Source organism: Rhagoletis zephyria, unplaced genomic scaffold, assembly GCF_001687245.7.
Source record: "Rhagoletis zephyria isolate East Lansing unplaced genomic scaffold, Rhagoletis_zephyria_1.1 Rzeph_scaffold_04809, whole genome shotgun sequence".
Classification (NCBI taxonomy): domain Eukaryota; kingdom Metazoa; phylum Arthropoda; class Insecta; order Diptera; family Tephritidae; genus Rhagoletis; species Rhagoletis zephyria.
The window spans coordinates 8,640-25,631 of NW_016161892.1; the positions used below are offsets into that span (position 1 = coordinate 8,640).

Here is a 16,992-nt window from a genome sequence, read left to right on the forward strand (position 1 = left end):
CCAAGTACTAAGCTAAACTCCCCTCCACTTAACCCATTCCAACTAATGTTATTTTAGCTCATTCAACTTACATAAACTATCCTTAATTTTATCGGTTGAATTTCAACCGCTGGGCGAACACTAGTATAATTAAAATCGATTCGGCCATATCTTATGGTTTTCTTATTTACTAAATACTCGAATTTTTTAAATAAAACTCCTATGCCACAAATTCATTTAAAAAAAAAATCATAATATTATCATAACAAAAACTCCGATACATATGTATGTTTATATGAATATTTTATTGCTTCTCGTGTTAAAATCTAATTTTTACTTTAGTTTAATGTAGAGAATATCCAGCCTACATTTTTTGACGCCGATACACAACATCTTATTTTGCAATTATCAACCCAAACACGGTGAGAGAAAATTTGTTAACGGTAGGCACAGAAAGCTTACGGGGACATACCATAGGGAGATGAGTGTTAGCTGAGTGGGTTTCAGTGGGTATGCGATCGAAAGGCTTTTGTCGTGGGGGAGCCTTCATATGCCGGTCCTATATTTGGTAAATAGGGGTCGAGTCTAGATAGGTACGAGTTTAGTCAACAGCAGTATCGCTGGTGTTGTTGTTGTTGTTGTAGCAGCATACAAATTCCCCAAAGAGTTTTTGGGGAGTGTTGTTGGAGTGACAGTCCTTGGCCAAATATAAATCTGGTTCGTTCCGGTTACGTAGACCCGACTGTCGTGGGAACGACAGCAGTATCGTCGTCGGGTACGGTGGTAACTTATGGAATAGTTTGAATATCGTTTTTAAGTCTACGGAGGTGCCCTCTGAAGTGCCCGAATGGAAAGGCTCTGTTTTCAGCAAAGTTCCTGTTCTTGCTAAGCATTAAATTGTGGGCTCTGACTGGTCGCACCGAGGCCTCGCTGTGCAGGTGGTATTCAAGCGTCGTAAGAAGTTGTGCAGCTTATGTTCGGAGTGTGACATGTGTCTTTAGCTTCGTCCACTGCGTCCTATTATTCCTTTCAACATAATTTAGAACTGAGGGTACAATTTCCTTGTATCATGCCAACACGTGCTGCGAACGAGTGAATTGATGGCTCGATTACGGTTCTGTACTTTGTTGGCGATTGCGTTTGTGTGTGCGGAGAATGAGAGCCTGTTGTCACTGATAACCTCCAAAAAATTTTAGAGTCATTCACTGTCCGAGTTAGTATGTCGTCGACGTGGATGCGCAATTGCAGCTTGACCTCTCCATTCAGCTGATAAAATGGGTCACCTTTGATTTCGTAGAGGAGAGGGTTACGCTCCGCAAGAAAGATCGGCAGGATAGTCATTTAACTTTAAACACAGGTCATCAATTCCATTGGCGTGCGCCAATATCGAGAATTGCCGGCGAAATAGATCAGATAAACTGCCTCCGGGGGCGTTAAGAAGCTTCGAAATATAAAAAATTAAACAGTAGCGGGGATAGGGCACCGCCCTGTGTGGCCTTTCGTTTAATCCCTTTCGACTTTGGCGTTTGATCTGGAAAAGTTACTGAGCATTGTCGACTACTCAGGCGATTTGACGTCCACCGTTTTAGTCTTTGTGGCAGAGAGGATGCCTCGATGTTCTTAAGCAGCGTGAAATAGCAACGTTGTAAAACGTCTTTGATAAGTCTAGCGCTACCAGCGAGTCACCTAGGTATTTACGGCATTAAGTGCGGTGGTGGTGTTGTGCACTTTACGGAAACCATGCTGATGCTTCGTTGTTTCCTTGACTTCCACATACCGATTGAGGAGTAACTAAGGAAAGATAAATGAATTTATTGCGGAAATAAGTTAAACGGTTGAACGATTCCTATTTGGTTGAAATTTACGCTTCAATTTATCTTTTGCCTTTTATCGCTTTTCAAATAGTTAGGCATACAAATTTCACTAATTGTTTTTACAATTAAACGGGTATGTGGAAATGGCCTATTTTGTAAAGCAGTTTTTCCAAACACTCTATCTTCTTTACTTGTTTGCGCGCAAGTAGACAAAAGTAAAAATGCGAATATCGTAGTTGATAGGTATGTATGTACATATGTACTGAATAAACTTTCCAAGTATTGTTTTATGTTGAAAGCATCAAATTTACTATAAACAAATCTAGAACGGTTCAGACAGCCGTTGGGGACGGTTGAAATTGCACGCGCAGCCAAACAGTCAGCCAGCCACGTTGAATGCAATTGATCTGAGCGCGCACTGAGCAAGCGAAAGACGGCGGGTTGTTTCTTAAGTGAATAACGAGCGTTAAAAAAAAATAAATTAAATTTCTCAAAGCAGCAACACAAGTGTCGAAGAAAAATTAACCGAAACCAAGAGAAAAAAATTGAAAAGTGTTCTAATTCAATTTGTGTTCAAGTGTGCGGACAACTACGATAAGCGAAAGTGATACGATTATTTAGCAAGCGAAGTGATTTCGTCACATACATAAAGGCGTTACACTCTGTATTGCAGCAGTTATGGTTTTGAGAATGTTGTTCACAATCAATGCTTACACATTACTTATGCTACTCATATCCCACACACTGCCCNGTTCAAGTGTGCGGACAACTACGATAAGCGAAAGTGATACGATTATTTAGTGAAACGAAGTGATTTCGTCACATACATAAAGGCGTTACACTCTGCAGCATTGCAGCAGTTATGGTTTCGAGAATGTTGTTCACAATCAATGCTTACACATTACTTATGCTACTCATATCCCACACACTGCCTGCGCCAACCGCGCCCTCTGCGCTGCCATACAACGACGATGACATATTCGACTTGAGCGCCACGCGTCCTGATCCGCATCCCAATCAATTGCGTCTTTGGCTGACAATTAGCGCGCGTCATCGTTACTTGGAGGTATCTTGGATGAATGCGCCTGCGCTACCCGATGACCACATATTGATCACCTCGCAGGAGCCTCACAAATTCGAGCGCGTCGAATGGACCACCGGCACACCGCTGGCCGCATTCGACAAGGCGGAGGGCAGGGGTTTTGTGCCAATCGATGGCATCACTGAGCGCAGCACATCCTCGCCGACGCGCTACTTGCTTGAACACGATGCGAATGTAAATGCAAACAACACCTTCGTAAGCGGCTCTGGCTCTTTGGACGGCATGCCGACTGAAATGCCGCGCAGCGCTACAACACCCCCACGTCATTATTGGATTTCAAATAATGGCGCAAATGATATTGTAGCAGCGCTACATCCAGGCGCTGCCTCACAATGGTTCACCACCGGTGTGCCCTTTGATTATGAGCTCTCGCGCAATGTGACCGCGACAACTGGCTGCTATGGCTATTGGGCGAGTTATGTGAATGACAGCGGTGCGATATTGAAGAGCGCTTGCTTGCGCGCCTATCCGCGTTGGATGCGCGAAATGCATACGGTGGTGGGTGGTATGCGTATGCGCGATCTATTCATACCCGGCACACATGATTCCGGTTCGTACAGACCCAATTTTGATCCACTGCTCCGTGAAACGCTCGTCACCAAATATGCATTGACGCAGGACGACGATATTCGCGGTCAATTGCTGCATGGAGCGCGCTATTTGGATATACGCGTCGGCTACTATCGCAACACACCGGATAAGTTCTATATCAATCATGGCGTTACGAGGCAGCGGCCTCTGGCGGAAATTATCCAGCAGGTGAAGGAATTTGTCTTGGAAACGAATGAGATCGTGATATTTGGTTTGAAAGAGTTTCCGGTCGGTGAGTTAATTACTAATTTAAGCTTAAAAGGCCGTTAAAATCCACCGTAGACTGAATGGCGAAAAATTTAAAATTTTATTTAAAAAATGCGAGTACAAAATTTTTAGTTTCAGTTATTTTCTGACCTATTTATCCAAAGATAAGCTTCGGGAGATTCCATTCTACCAAAATAGTTTCTTTGTTTTATGCATCCGCCTACTAAGATTTTTAATATTTGCCCACCCAAGTTCCTCCTGATTGGGCTTTTAGTATAATTCAGGCTGAGTTAGGTTATTTTCGGTCAAAGGGGTTGTCTTCATCCAGGTTGTAATGCCGTTTTGGGTATGAAGATCGCATGATATTGACGAGCTTAAGTCTGAAAGGCAGTAGAAAAAGTTTTTATGAAGGTAGCGTTGCCTAAGCTCGCTAATTCCGGACTGTGGTAGGGAAAGGGTCCGCCGCGCGCCATTTATCCTTCGATTCAGCAACTCCGACAGAAGTAGCTTGGTGAAAGCCAATTCTGGAAAAATGCTACAGTAATCAGGCAATAAAAAAACTCCTGCGAGTAAACGATGCTTCCTAACCTCTACTCCCAAATCTGTATCTTCTTCCTATGCGTTTCTCAAGGAACCTTTTTATCCGTCTGGTAAAGCAGTTTTCCAAAGCAGAGGGCGGTGGGTGTCATGTATCTAAATGCACTGGAAGTTGCCTTAAGTGTACAATGAATGTTTACAGGGAAGGTATTTACCGCGATTTCGCGAACCTTTCTTCAACATTGCGATTCCAAGTTAGTCTCCTGTTCAAGATGATACCCAGGTGCATAACTTTGTCCGCCAGTATTAGGGTGGAAGAAACTTCAATTGGCGAAGGTTCTTTTCACCCGTTAAGAGAGTCATGATTGGCTTTTGTGTTTGAGAACCTGCGGTCTGTAAGTCTAGAATCCGATTGTTTGTTTTAAGGTTTAGGGTTATGCAATTCTACTGCCCGGCGTGCAGCTGTTAAGATAGGCATTTATTAGCCTTTGCAGAAAATGTAGCTACAATAAATTACTTCTGACGCTCTCGCTAAATGTGAAACTCTCCATGCAGGTTTCGGCAAGGGCCTCGGTGTTCATCGTCTGCTGGTCAGTTACTTACAACAACAATTTGGAGACCTTATTGTACATCCATCGGCATCTTGGCGCGCAACATTGAATGATATTTGGTCTCGTCATCAAAATGTTATTTTGGCTTACGATAAGGGTGCAGTGGTAGCCGAATTTCCACACACACTGTTCGGATCGGTGGAACAACGCTGGGGCAATGTGCAAACTTGGACGAATTTGGAGAGGCATTTGCGTTCGATAAACAAATTTGATGTGTCGTAAGTAGGCCACGAATACTAAAACTTCTCTTGAGTGAGTTCAGTATTAAAAAAAAAAAATTTGTATATCGTTACCTAAATATAGAAAGAGCCTAACTCATTTTCTTTCGAAATTCAGCACCATTATAAAGTGCGTAGATTACTCACTAAAATCTTAATAGAAATTAAAATCAACTACTACATCAAAAAATTAGTTCCAGTGTTTATTAAAAATCAGTGCAAGGAAAAAATTGAAACTGAGGAACTTTACTTTTTTTAAAACTACGCTGCAAAGAAACAAAAAATGGTAGATAGGGCCTTTCTATATTAAAGTAACGATATGTATGTATATATGCCAAGCAATATTTGATTTTATTTTCTGTTTTTTTTTTCACTACAGTCGCTTATCAAGTCGCCCTGTTGCGGATATGGCTGAGCTTACACCCGACACGTGGGGTGTTATACTCGATAAATACGGTGGCCTGCGAAAAATGGCCGATCAAGTCAATTGGCGTATTTCACAACTTTATCGCGACGAGTTGGGCGCAACTGCGAATATTGTGGCGGTAGATTTCGTACGTGGCACCAGTTTGATGGAGATCGCAATCGAATGGAACAAACGAAAAGTGGTTTATTTTTAGGGAGGGTATCGTTGGGGGGAAGAAAGTGACAAAGTAGACTAATCATTAATAGACATTTAAATAAAAACAAGTTTAAGTTCTAAGTTATTCCAACTTGTATGCAATCTCTATAGCCGTAATGTTGTGATTTTAGTTGTTTGAGGTATTCAAATAGATGTCTCAAAATATGGGAGCCTATAAGATTTCAGTTAGTACTCCCATTTCAAGCATTGGTTGCGTAAAAAACAGATTGTCAAACTTCATACAATTAACATGTAAAACATTCTGCCTACGGCCTATCATCAAGCGAAATCCATCTTACTCGCTGCAGCTTCCATTCCACAAATTTCTTACTCTCTCTTTAGTGCTAATTTAGGTAAAATTAGTAGAGATTATATTAAAAAAAAAACAACAAATTCAAACCAAAGCATTGCACATAAATGCACATAGAATTAGAAAATTTAAATATTTGAATAAATATTTTTTTACGAACTACGGAAATACTTCGAGATGTTCTAGTATTTACTTAATCAAAATGCATGTTTTCCAGGAATTATTATTATTATTTTTTTTTCTTGGCTATGGTATTGAGATGGAGTAGACCACGACTTTCACCCGATAAAATATATAGTTTGGAGAGGGTTTGGACTTCACTTCTAAATTTCAATTGGATACAAAGGTACTTGGTGGAGTAATCCGTTAACTGCTCAACCGCAACGAGATGAGTTCGAAACTGAGGGGACAGTCAAAATTGTTACAGCAAACTACGTGCCTTGTACCCAGTGTTGCCAGGTTGACGATTTAGTCGTCATTTTGAAGATTTTTTATTGCCATAACGATTTGACGATTTTTGTGATCCAATGACGATTTTTCTTTATGTGCAAATTTGGCTGGTTGGCTGGGTCAACTTTGAAGATAGTTGCACAGATAACTAAAAATTGTAGTGTAAACACTTGTTGAGAGTTTACAATTTCTGCTAACACTTAATTGTCGTATCGAAATTATACCATATGGCAGCACTAATAGTAATTATTGATAAGTAGTTTTCTTCTTTATTTTATCACTATTTGTTTAGTTTTGGTGGTCAAATTCGTAATTTTTGGGTCGTGAAGTTGTGTTAAGGCCGGCTGCACTGAACAATTGCTCACTTGGAACGCTGGCGGGTGGAGGGCCCAAATATTTGCAAATATTTGTAAAGTAATTATGCATGAAATAAAAGTTTCCAACGACAAAAATTACAACTTCTTTTGATTTTCTTAATATTTTCCAACAGATTAATGAAATGTAGTCATTTAAAAAGAGGTTACTACTGAAATAGAGATAATTAGGGCAAAGAGAGAAAAATCTGAGAGTTTTTAAATATTTTTTTCTTTATTTGTAAAAAACTTTAAAAATAATATAAGTAAATAAATTGTTACATAAAACTTTCGGCAAATAAAATTGAATAAAAACATATTTAATTGAAATACTATAACTATGTAAAGAGTTTCATAAATGGCATTAAATATTTGAGAAACTTAATTTCCAGCTTTTGTGTTTATTACAGAACAATAGCGCATATTGTTTCGTTGATATGCGGTTGATACCTACAATAAATAATATATTTGCCTTATTTTGATGTTTCCCTTAAACTTGAACAGGTGCAAAACTCGAAAATTATTTCACTTAAATTTTAAAAAGTACAATCAAAGTTTTGTGGTTTTCGAAATTTTCGTGGTCTTACCCTGCCTAAGGGAATAAATACCCTTAATATGATTTTAAATTTTAATTGAATACAAAATTACTTCTTAGATAGTACTTAGGTCTCTAGCTTACAAGTTCTGCGAATCTAGGAATGTTTTCGATATACCAGTTTATTTTGTCATCATTTGTATGCTTACTTCATATTAAATTCAAGCATTTATGCACGTTTATTTTAGAACAAGTGTTGTTATTTATGTATATAAAAAAATATTACTTCGCTGCATATAAAAGTACAAAATTGCATTTGTAATATTCTTCAACATATTTTTGGTAAAAATTTTCTGGTAAATAGACTTATTTTAAGTAATATCTGATTTTAATGAGGCCACTTTTGTTTTTGGACATTTCGTATATCACATCTAGTTTGCCCTACATTTTCGTATAGTATACGTACATATATGTATCAATATTTGTTAAAAACTAACTACAATTTCTAAAAGTATCGATTAAAATTTAATGCCGATCAATGCCCATGAAGACTTTAATTAAAGTCTAAAATATTAAATTTTGTTCAATATTGTTCACTGTCATACCTGTTGGCATTTATCTATAAATAACTAGGAGTACACTATTTAGTATGAATACATACATACAATAATTTGTACTTATGTATGTACATACATGTATACATATGAAATTCCTAATTAAAAAGAATTGCCATCATTCTAATAATTGGAGTATTCTATTCAAAAAAAAACATGTCATAACTATGCTTATTAATCTAACGGTTTTTCTCAAATATCAATTTTTTTTCAACCAACTGGTCAGCTATGTATGTAGGTCACTAGTTTCACTTAAAAAACTGCAAATAAAACAGTTTAATAAATCACAAAACTGTAAATTACCAACTACTACATACATACGTTTGATATGAAATTCTTATGAAAAATGGCATAAAATAGGACGTCCATATTTGGTAAGCACCCGAAAACACCATTAACTCCCTCATTACCCCTTTGTGTCAGTAGCAGCATCATCACTTACAACCGTATTATCTGTGGCAACACTTTCATTTGTCTCCGACTTTGGCATTATTATCACCGTCTTTCCATTGCCGCGCTCCAGCAGCGGCGAGCTATCCAGATTTTTGTTATTATTGGCCATTACAGCTGGAGGCGGCGGTCGAGTCTTTAATTCTTCGCCGCTGGAGAATTTCGATGTCTGTTTGCCATTTTCCACTGTTGTTGTTGGCATAGTTTTGAGATCAACAGATCGCTGACGCGCCCATAACATTTCGATGGGATACCAGCAGAGCAGAATTAGACCAACAGCAAAGCAAAGGCAGGCGAATATCTGACCAGCCATTAGAATAATCGGCAACATCTGCAGATCGGCGGCAAGATCGGGTGTGATGCGTACCTTTTGTTCGAACCAGATGAGCGGGAAGAAAACGCGTGGTGCGTCTTCGTACAGGCTGTAAGGAAAACAGAGAAATTTTTAAATTATTATTTTTGTTTTTTTTTTTTTGGTTAACATCTTCTAATTTGAAAGTGGCATTATTTCACTGAGAATATCTGGAACGTGCGATAACAGAGAACCACAAGCATCTATGAAAGTGCTTGATTTTGAACAGTTAATTAAATGCTATGAATTTGACATTCAGTTGCAATTACATATGTATCGAAACAGTCACATTTACAGATGGAAATACATATCGTGTAAGAACACTTTAACCCTGCAACACAAAAGGGACTATTTTAACGTTCCTGAATCTAAATCTGGAGTTCGTTTGACCCCAACAGGTAAATTCAAGGTCAAATATAGAAAATCCGTCGTTTACAGGCTATAACAGGTACATTTAGGTTTTTGCGGTCGCTGGATTTGAATTCGTAGTCAATTTAATCTATTCATATCACGATCAAGGACCATTCAAGGACACCAGATTTGGATTCAGCACCCGATGAAATCTATGGGAACCTAGACTTAGTTTTAATGGTGATTTTTTTAGTTCGACCTTGAATTGCCCTATATCCTGGCCTGATGTGGTCAAACAGACAACGTATTTGGATTCAGCGACATCAAAACATAAGGTAGACATAGTCCCTTTTGTGTTGCGGGGTTAGAGGGGTTTGTGGTACTGTGTAATTTGTGCCAGTTTCAGAGGAGGTGAAGCATGGTACCTCCCTGCTTCTACGTTATATAATGCATTTATACTATAAAAAAGGTGAAAACGCTGCGAAAAGATGCCGAAAATTTTATTTCAAGTGTACGGTGAGAAAGCTGTGAGTGAAAGCCGGACACAGGATCAGTTTTCTCGGTTCCGTTGCGGAAATTTTGATGTCTAAGATGCACCTCGCTCTGATCCGCCAGTCTCAGAAAAAGTCGATAAAATCATGCGAATGGTTGAGCAAGAGGGCATGCAGTCTGTCAGTGATAGCGGAGGAACTAAACGACAACCAAATGACAGTTTGGAATCATAAAAAAACAGACTGCTCAAAGAAGCTTGATGTTTGGATGCCACATGAATTAACGCTATAGAAATCAGAGTGAAACGCATCGGACCCTTTTCAAAGCAAATAATTACGGGCGATGGATAATGGACTGAATACGAGAATAAGCCACGCAAGCGATCCAGGTCAAAGACCGTTGACCTTCTACAAACGACTTCAAAGCCTGGATTGACGGTAAACAAAATTATGTAGAGTGTTGGGAGTGGAAGGAAACGATCAATTCGGTCCTATACTGTGCGCAACTCGATCGGTTAAACAAAGCAATCAATAAAGACCGACCAAAATGGGCCAACAGAAAAGCGGTTGTGTTCCATCATGACAATGCCAGACCACATTTTTTTTATGACCGGAACAAATTGACGAAACTTGGTTGGGAAGTATAAATTCATCCACCGTATAATCCGTCTGAATTCCATTTGGTTCGGTCTCTGAAAATTCAGAAGTTCTTCACCGATGAAAATATGAATCTACCCGAAAATCGCAAACGGTCATAGATATTAATAATTACTTGATTGAAATTGATTCAGTAAATAAACTTGCTTTTAAAAATTCACCAAAAAATCCACGGAACCTTTTTATATGAACCAATTTATTTATTCGGGATAGCATTTAAAAACGTAATCATTTTCAAAGCCGAAAGTACTAAGGCTATATTACTTTTCGAACTGGGCGAAAAAAGGCTACTCACCTTACACCCTGAATAGGTTCAACGAGCATATTGACTTGGAAGCGTGCAGCGACTTCCAAAGCAACTCCTGTGCGCGGCTCTAAAATCATATAGAACTCATGTTTATCCTGCTCTGGCTGCATGCCATCTACTTGTTGTACATAATACGGATCAGCATTGTAGAAATGAGGATAAGACATGAATACAGGCGAGCCAAAACGACATGAAGAAATATTCATTACCCCCGAGGGCACACATTCGCCGCCGCAGAAGCAACTATTTTCAGGATATAGGGTGCCTGCAAGGAAAATTTTTGAAAATTTAACTTAAAAAATACACGTAGAAATTTCAAAAAGACACGCATACCATTGTCAACTGAACGCGCTCCACCACTGTATTTGAAGCCACGTAAGCCCTCTACCTCTGTGGTGCCCACATAGTCCAACGGCACTGTACGGCACATATCGGGCGTATAGAGCGCAACGCCGCCATTCTCCTTCAAGTATGGTGGATAAAATTCGCCTGCTGAACCGTTGATGTGGCCACAAGTTGATTGAAAGAAACCCGTGTGTTGTTTGTAGTTCCATGTGTGCATTTGTCCGATTTTCGAAATGTCATCTGCGCCAGTGTAGACATTGAAGACGCCAGTTAAATCGGTGCTTCCATTTCGCTGTGAGTTAGAATAAGGATAACAGTTTTAGAGAAGAGAAAAATATCTTCTACGAGCCTGATAGCTCGGCCGCCTCAAGAAATTACTTCCCACATTTTCGACAATAGAAAAATTTCGTCACCCAAGAAGGTGAAAAGGTGGCAAGTCCATTTTTTGAGAGACGAAAAATCGATGTATGTAGTTCCGTATTACCTGACATTCTGTATCAACTTAAATGTGAAAAAAAGAATGTACTTGGCACCTATTCACCTTTAGGTGGCGATTCCTTTTCTAACATATTCTATTACTTATACTATTATACTCACCGTATAAAACCAGCCAAATTTATCGAACGGCACTTCAACATCCTTGCCAAAAAGTGGCATGGCACGCGCCATTTCCAACATATCATCGCTGTAGCCAGTAAAAAGCATCTCGTCGACTGTACGCGCAATAGACATCTCCTGGCCGTATAATTTTAGGCCAACATCAACCAAATTACGGCGTACACTGTTCCAGCGCTTTGCCTTTCCGGCAGCAGACTATACAGGAGGACAAAATTGCAAATTGTAAATATTTTCAAATAAAAATAAATCTCTATGTAACCATGTACACTTACCAATGCTACGGCATTTAAGGTGACTATCACATCATCCAAACTGCCATTGCTTCCCTCCGCATCAAAGTAGAAATCGCTCTTTTTGCGATACGTCACAGAAGCATTCTCTGGATTCCAGTGTATATCGACTTTATCCTGTTTCTCGGTAAACCGATAGGGACCAAGTTGTTCTACACTTGGCTTAGCACTAAGATTTTTAAAATCTTCTGGATTCGTCCAATTATAGAGGTAGATATCTAAACTCAGAGCCATAGGCGGAGTCTTCCATTTGTCGTACACCTGTGAGTCGGGGCGTAAAATCATTTCCTAGGCGAAAGAAAAGCAGAAGAAGGATTGTCAAAGTAGAATCGAAAAATAAACTAACTAAGAAACGATTAAGGTCTAAGTTTTAGTTTAGGAGTCAATGCTCCGTGAGCACACACTTCAAGGGCACGGAATAGTCCACAAAAATTAATGCCTAAGCAAATTTAATAAAAGACAGACAGTGTCATTAAGAAGGTTTTAAAAACAGCGCCCCATCTTGGAGATTCTTCTTAGCTGCTTAAACCTTAGAGTTGAGCGCAGCGACCGCAACGGTTGTGATCTTTATAATGAAAATCAAATTTTTTTTACCGTTAAAATTGGATTTCTATTTTTCCGATTGAACCGTTATTTTATGATTTTTATTTTTTCGATCAACAATAATCGCAATTTTTTGTATTTTTTCGATAATATTGTAGCCATTGTTTTTGGATTTAACTTTTAAAGCATACAATTTTTAAAACGGTCATAAAAACGCAGTCTTTATCATAACGGTTGAAAACTATCGAAAAAAAATATGTCCAAAATAACGAGTACACGGTGCTACAAAAAAAAAATCCCGAACACACCAGAAACAAAACTTAGTATAGGTCGAGTACAACATGAAAATACATAGGTTTTTTATAGTTCCTGAACCCTCAATTTTGTTTTTTAATTAAAAGACCGTTATTTTTGTACTTACTGCACTTATCTATTAGCAACTTGACAGTTTTTCATTCGATTTCATAAGTCCAACATGTTTTGAAAAGGGAATTAATAGAACTTGAAAATGAAGTATAACAATCGGCCCCATAATGGTTGTCGGCGTCGATTTAGTTCTTTCGACAATAAATATCCCTCGCAAGTCCAACGCCAGCTACGCTGGCCACACAGTATTTTTGCGGAAAGGTCGTCCTTACAAAATCAATTGGTCAGCGAAACCGGAGTCGGACTGACGAGGGCTATTTTTTGACGAAAAAATTACATCTACATTCGTCAACGTTGACAACTATAATAGGGCAAAATATACATATTGTTAGACTTATGTAGCTTGTTGCGAGTTTTCATTGGGTACGATCAGAATTTTTGAGCAGTGAAACTAAGGAATTCATCAATTTTTTAATAAAATTTAGGAAAATTGGCGTGGCACTGCCCACTTATGCTTTATATGTGTATTCAGCGAACTCCACCGCGCCCTTAAAAACCGCCTTGACAATTTTTGAAATCGGACTATCACATCATTCGTGGTCAAGTTGTCATAAGTGCTAGAGTGCATTCAGAAGCTTAGTGTCATTGCTAAGAAAAATGCTATTCAACTTATATGGGTACCAGGGCACAAAGCAGTCGAAGGATATGAGGAAGCCGATAGGTCCGAACACAATAAAATAAGCGTAAATTCCACACTAAGGCGAAATACAATGGGTCTTCCTCAAGCTAAGCGCCTGCTAGGTAACTATAATGTAAAGAGATATAGGCGACTCATAAACCTTCCCAAAGCTGGGCTAAGAATTTTACGGGTAACTGCAGGCTAATTTGCCACTCGCATGCATAAGCTAGGGATCTGGTCAATCGATCTATATATCGTCATTGCGACTCCGCCGAAGAGCCTCAGTGAACCCCTCCCTGACGCACAGCTAGCCAAATCAATCTAACAATCAAAGGCAAGTCGAATTGCATTTTAAGGTTTATCTAGAGATTCTTGTAGTTCGCCAGTGTCTCTGTACCAATGAGGAGTTCCATTGCATGCAAAAGTAAAGTAAAATGTTTTAAGCAGCTCATTTCCTGATAAATAATCATCTCAATATCTCTACAGTCCATATTGCAATTGGCCTTGCATACAAGGACTTTCAAGATACAATTGGTCGCTATAAATATGGACAAGGTTACATGAACTATGAAGATAAGTTGTTTCCCTATTAATGGATTAATTAATGCGCACGTGCGCACGAGACTCTTCAACCCAAAGGTAGGTAAGTATGCAAGTCATTTAAATGGTTCATTGTATGCATTGCAATATATATTTTCATTTATCAAATCACGTGCTGGCTTGCTTATAATAAATAACCGATCATAAAGTCGACATATATGAACTATTACATAAGTTCATTAAATAATATTCTGTCAATGGCACAACCAACAATATTTGCAAACAAAACTACTCAAATGTACTTAAACAAATAATATAAATAAGTTTACATGAGTTGACAACAAAAGTTTCAAATTGTACACACGTGTCTGAAAGTCTCGTGCGGCTTTTACGAATATTTATGGCTCATTTAGGTTAATAATATCAATTGGTTCGATTAAAAGGTTAGTAAAGGGGCAAATAACACCAGTCAACACGATTTTTGGGTCTGACTTCTACATGTGAAATTCTAGTTTCTCCTACGCTAAAAATAAGGGAAAAAATTATTTTTTTGATCAAAGTTTGCTTTTGTAAAAACTAGAGCAATTTTTAATTTTTCTTGGAAAATTCACTACTTTTTATATTTTTTTTTTATAATTTTACTTTAAATTACACATTGATATTACAATAACATATTACATTGATAAACAATAACATATAAATGTAAAATAACGTATACTCCTTTCTGTGTTGCGGGAAAAGAGCGGCGGAAGTATTTTTGCGCAGAACTTCTTCCGACAAAAGCAAACTTTAAGAACTAAAAATGAAAATTCAAGTGTTTTTTTTTAATGTTTGGAATGAGAATCTAAGCGTGCGAACAGAAACCCAAAGAAATCAAATTTTTGTTGACCGGTGTAATCAATAAAATTATTAGACTAAAATAAATTAGTAATTTGAATTTGTTGCTAACGGAGCAATTGACCGCAAACGTACTTCATACATGCATATGTCCATTAAAAATCACTTAAATGTGTATATTAATCAGTATCTACACAATTTCCTACTTCTCACCTTCTCCACAATACTATTGAATATCTGCTCCCAAAACATGCCACACAAAACACCGAAAATACCCAAGCAAAAGCCGGCAATGGCAATAATCACTTTCCGATTGCTGTGCTGCCATTTTGTCAGACTATTTCCCTTTTTCGGCATTTTTTTTTTAATTTATTTGAGCGTTAAACTGAAGAAAAATTGTAAGAAATTAAAATCCGTAACAACGGTTGGCAGTTGAATACTGGCGATTAAATGCTACGCCAGATTTTATTCAAGTCTCGATCAACGACAACAGCCTTTGCTCTCATTTATTGAAGAAAAATCTGCAATGAAACAAAGAAGAAAAGTGTCAGTCATTCAATCAATTAAATCAAACTTGGCTTTCATATCCATATGTATATAAGTATGTATGTGTATGCACAAGTAATTTTATTAGATTTAGAAGTAAAAAAAAATTATGCGCCATAAGCACTGCGACCTCTAAAGTGCATTATTGTGCGTGGCCCCCACCACGTTTTGCTCCAAATTACAAATGGATTAAGTGTAGCACCACATATGTGAACTAGTCTGCGAGAGCGTCTCATTCACAGAGAATGTGTTCTGGCGTTTCTTCGTTCAGCTCACAAAAGCAACAGACGTTTGTTTCTGAGAGAATAATTTTACTGAGGTGATAGCGCAGGGATCAGTGTCCCATGTAGTACCCAGAGTTGGCTTATCTCTGCCCTGGACATTCCTTTCAATGCCTGTTGAGCTTTTTGTCTACCCAGTTATTTGTGGTCCCCTTTATGTGTGCTTCGCTGAGCCCATAAAAGGGTTCCAGACCATAAAATACTGCGGTGGCTCCCTGTTTCGCTAGGCAGTGGGCCTCCTGGTTGCCATCATGTCCCTCATGTTCCTCAAGAACTGATACCCTTCCTAATAAAACTGTATTCTTGGCACCAAGAGCATTTAGGATATTGTAGCAATCATATACTAGCTGAGAACTTATTTTGTGGAACTTCAGGGCCAGTAGGGCTGCGTGACTCTCCGACATAATGCAGATGAGGTGCCCCTTTTAAGACATTCTTTGCCACAAATTTCGTTTGCATTAAACTCCGCCTGAAAAATGAAGGGGTAGCTACCCATTGTTATTGAGTTTTTGAAGTTCGGCCCAAAAATTCCAGCCCCAGTTCTACCATTTTCAAGCTTAGATCCATATGTGTTCCAAACCTGCACATTAGGTTTGGTGTATGGGTTCCCTGCATTCCAGGGAGCTCGATCTGCAATGTGTACCTCAAATTTCCTAGATCGAAATATTTGATTTTTGATTTTGATTATACCCGTCAGAAGCAAATTAATATCAAGATGTGCACTCAGCATTACAGCATTTTTCCGCGTAGTAAGTTAATGCATTGTAACGTGGAAAACATCACGAAACTAGGTCGTTTAGTACTTTTGCTACTTATTCATAAATCCATACCCGTACATATAATTAATTTGACCTAATGCACGTAAATTTATTAGACACGCGAACAACATCGGCATGCCTTTAATCTTGAATATTTATATGGGAATCGGTAGCTTTAGATCAATTTAAATAAGAATTAAAAATAGTGCTCAATTTGGGAAGTAAATCTTTAAGCTAGGCGACTTAAGATCAATAACAATTCTTCCTTCCATTGCTTTTTTCAGTATCCTTGCGTTAACTTAACTCTGAGGAAATTCGCTTTGTAGAACTTTATACGAGTTATGTTAAACTTACCAGCCTTTTTCATTATTCTTTAGGGATCGTTGACATACACCGGACGTTTTCGAACTTCAAATGCAACTAAAACTTCAATCCAGGCGGATATAAATACAGTGAAACCTCCCTTGGGCGGACACTCACCGTCAGTAATTTTTTGTCCGCACAAGAGAGGTGTCCGCTCAATGGAAGGGAAGCTTATTTTAGAACTTTTTAATGCACCATCAACCCAATTAGACATTTAGGGGATTCACAAGACGTGTTAACCGTCGTAAAATCTTAAGCTTAACATCTTTTTTATA

At 38.3% G+C, this 16,992-nt stretch overlaps 2 protein-coding genes across 3 annotated transcripts in view; one reads left to right on the forward strand and one right to left on the reverse strand.

Annotated features, from left to right (window-relative positions):
- The first annotated feature begins 2,561 nt into the window (after nucleotides 1-2,561).
- On the forward strand, nucleotides 2,562-6,761 carry PLCXD (Phosphatidylinositol-specific phospholipase C X domain containing). The gene is made up of 4 exons (XM_017626740.1): nucleotides 2,562-3,718; nucleotides 4,786-5,059; nucleotides 5,439-5,687; nucleotides 6,009-6,761. Exons 1-3 carry the CDS (start codon nucleotides 2,656-2,658, stop codon nucleotides 5,677-5,679), a joined length of 1,578 nt encoding a protein of 525 aa, XP_017482229.1. The 5' UTR covers nucleotides 2,562-2,655; the 3' UTR covers nucleotides 5,680-5,687; nucleotides 6,009-6,761.
- A 518-nt stretch (nucleotides 6,762-7,279) lies between these two features.
- The window catches only part of santa-maria (scavenger receptor acting in neural tissue and majority of rhodopsin is absent), a 29,262-nt gene continuing 19,549 nt past the window's right edge, over nucleotides 7,280-16,992 (reverse strand). Inside the window, exons 2-8 of one of the 2 annotated variants that reach the window (XM_017626738.1) lie at nucleotides 16,806-16,817; nucleotides 14,983-15,290; nucleotides 11,787-12,092; nucleotides 11,494-11,709; nucleotides 10,885-11,188; nucleotides 10,540-10,816; nucleotides 7,280-8,815 (exon numbers count right to left, since the gene is read on the reverse strand). In XM_017626738.1, the coding sequence (XP_017482227.1) occupies nucleotides 8,350-8,815; nucleotides 10,540-10,816; nucleotides 10,885-11,188; nucleotides 11,494-11,709; nucleotides 11,787-12,092; nucleotides 14,983-15,126 (1,713 nt within the window). In that variant the 5' untranslated portion in view covers nucleotides 15,127-15,290; nucleotides 16,806-16,817 and the 3' untranslated portion in view covers nucleotides 7,280-8,349. The remainder of the gene's footprint in view (nucleotides 8,816-10,539; nucleotides 10,817-10,884; nucleotides 11,189-11,493; nucleotides 11,710-11,786; nucleotides 12,093-14,982; nucleotides 15,291-16,805; nucleotides 16,818-16,992) is intronic. The other variant, XM_017626739.1, reaches the window with a different exon arrangement.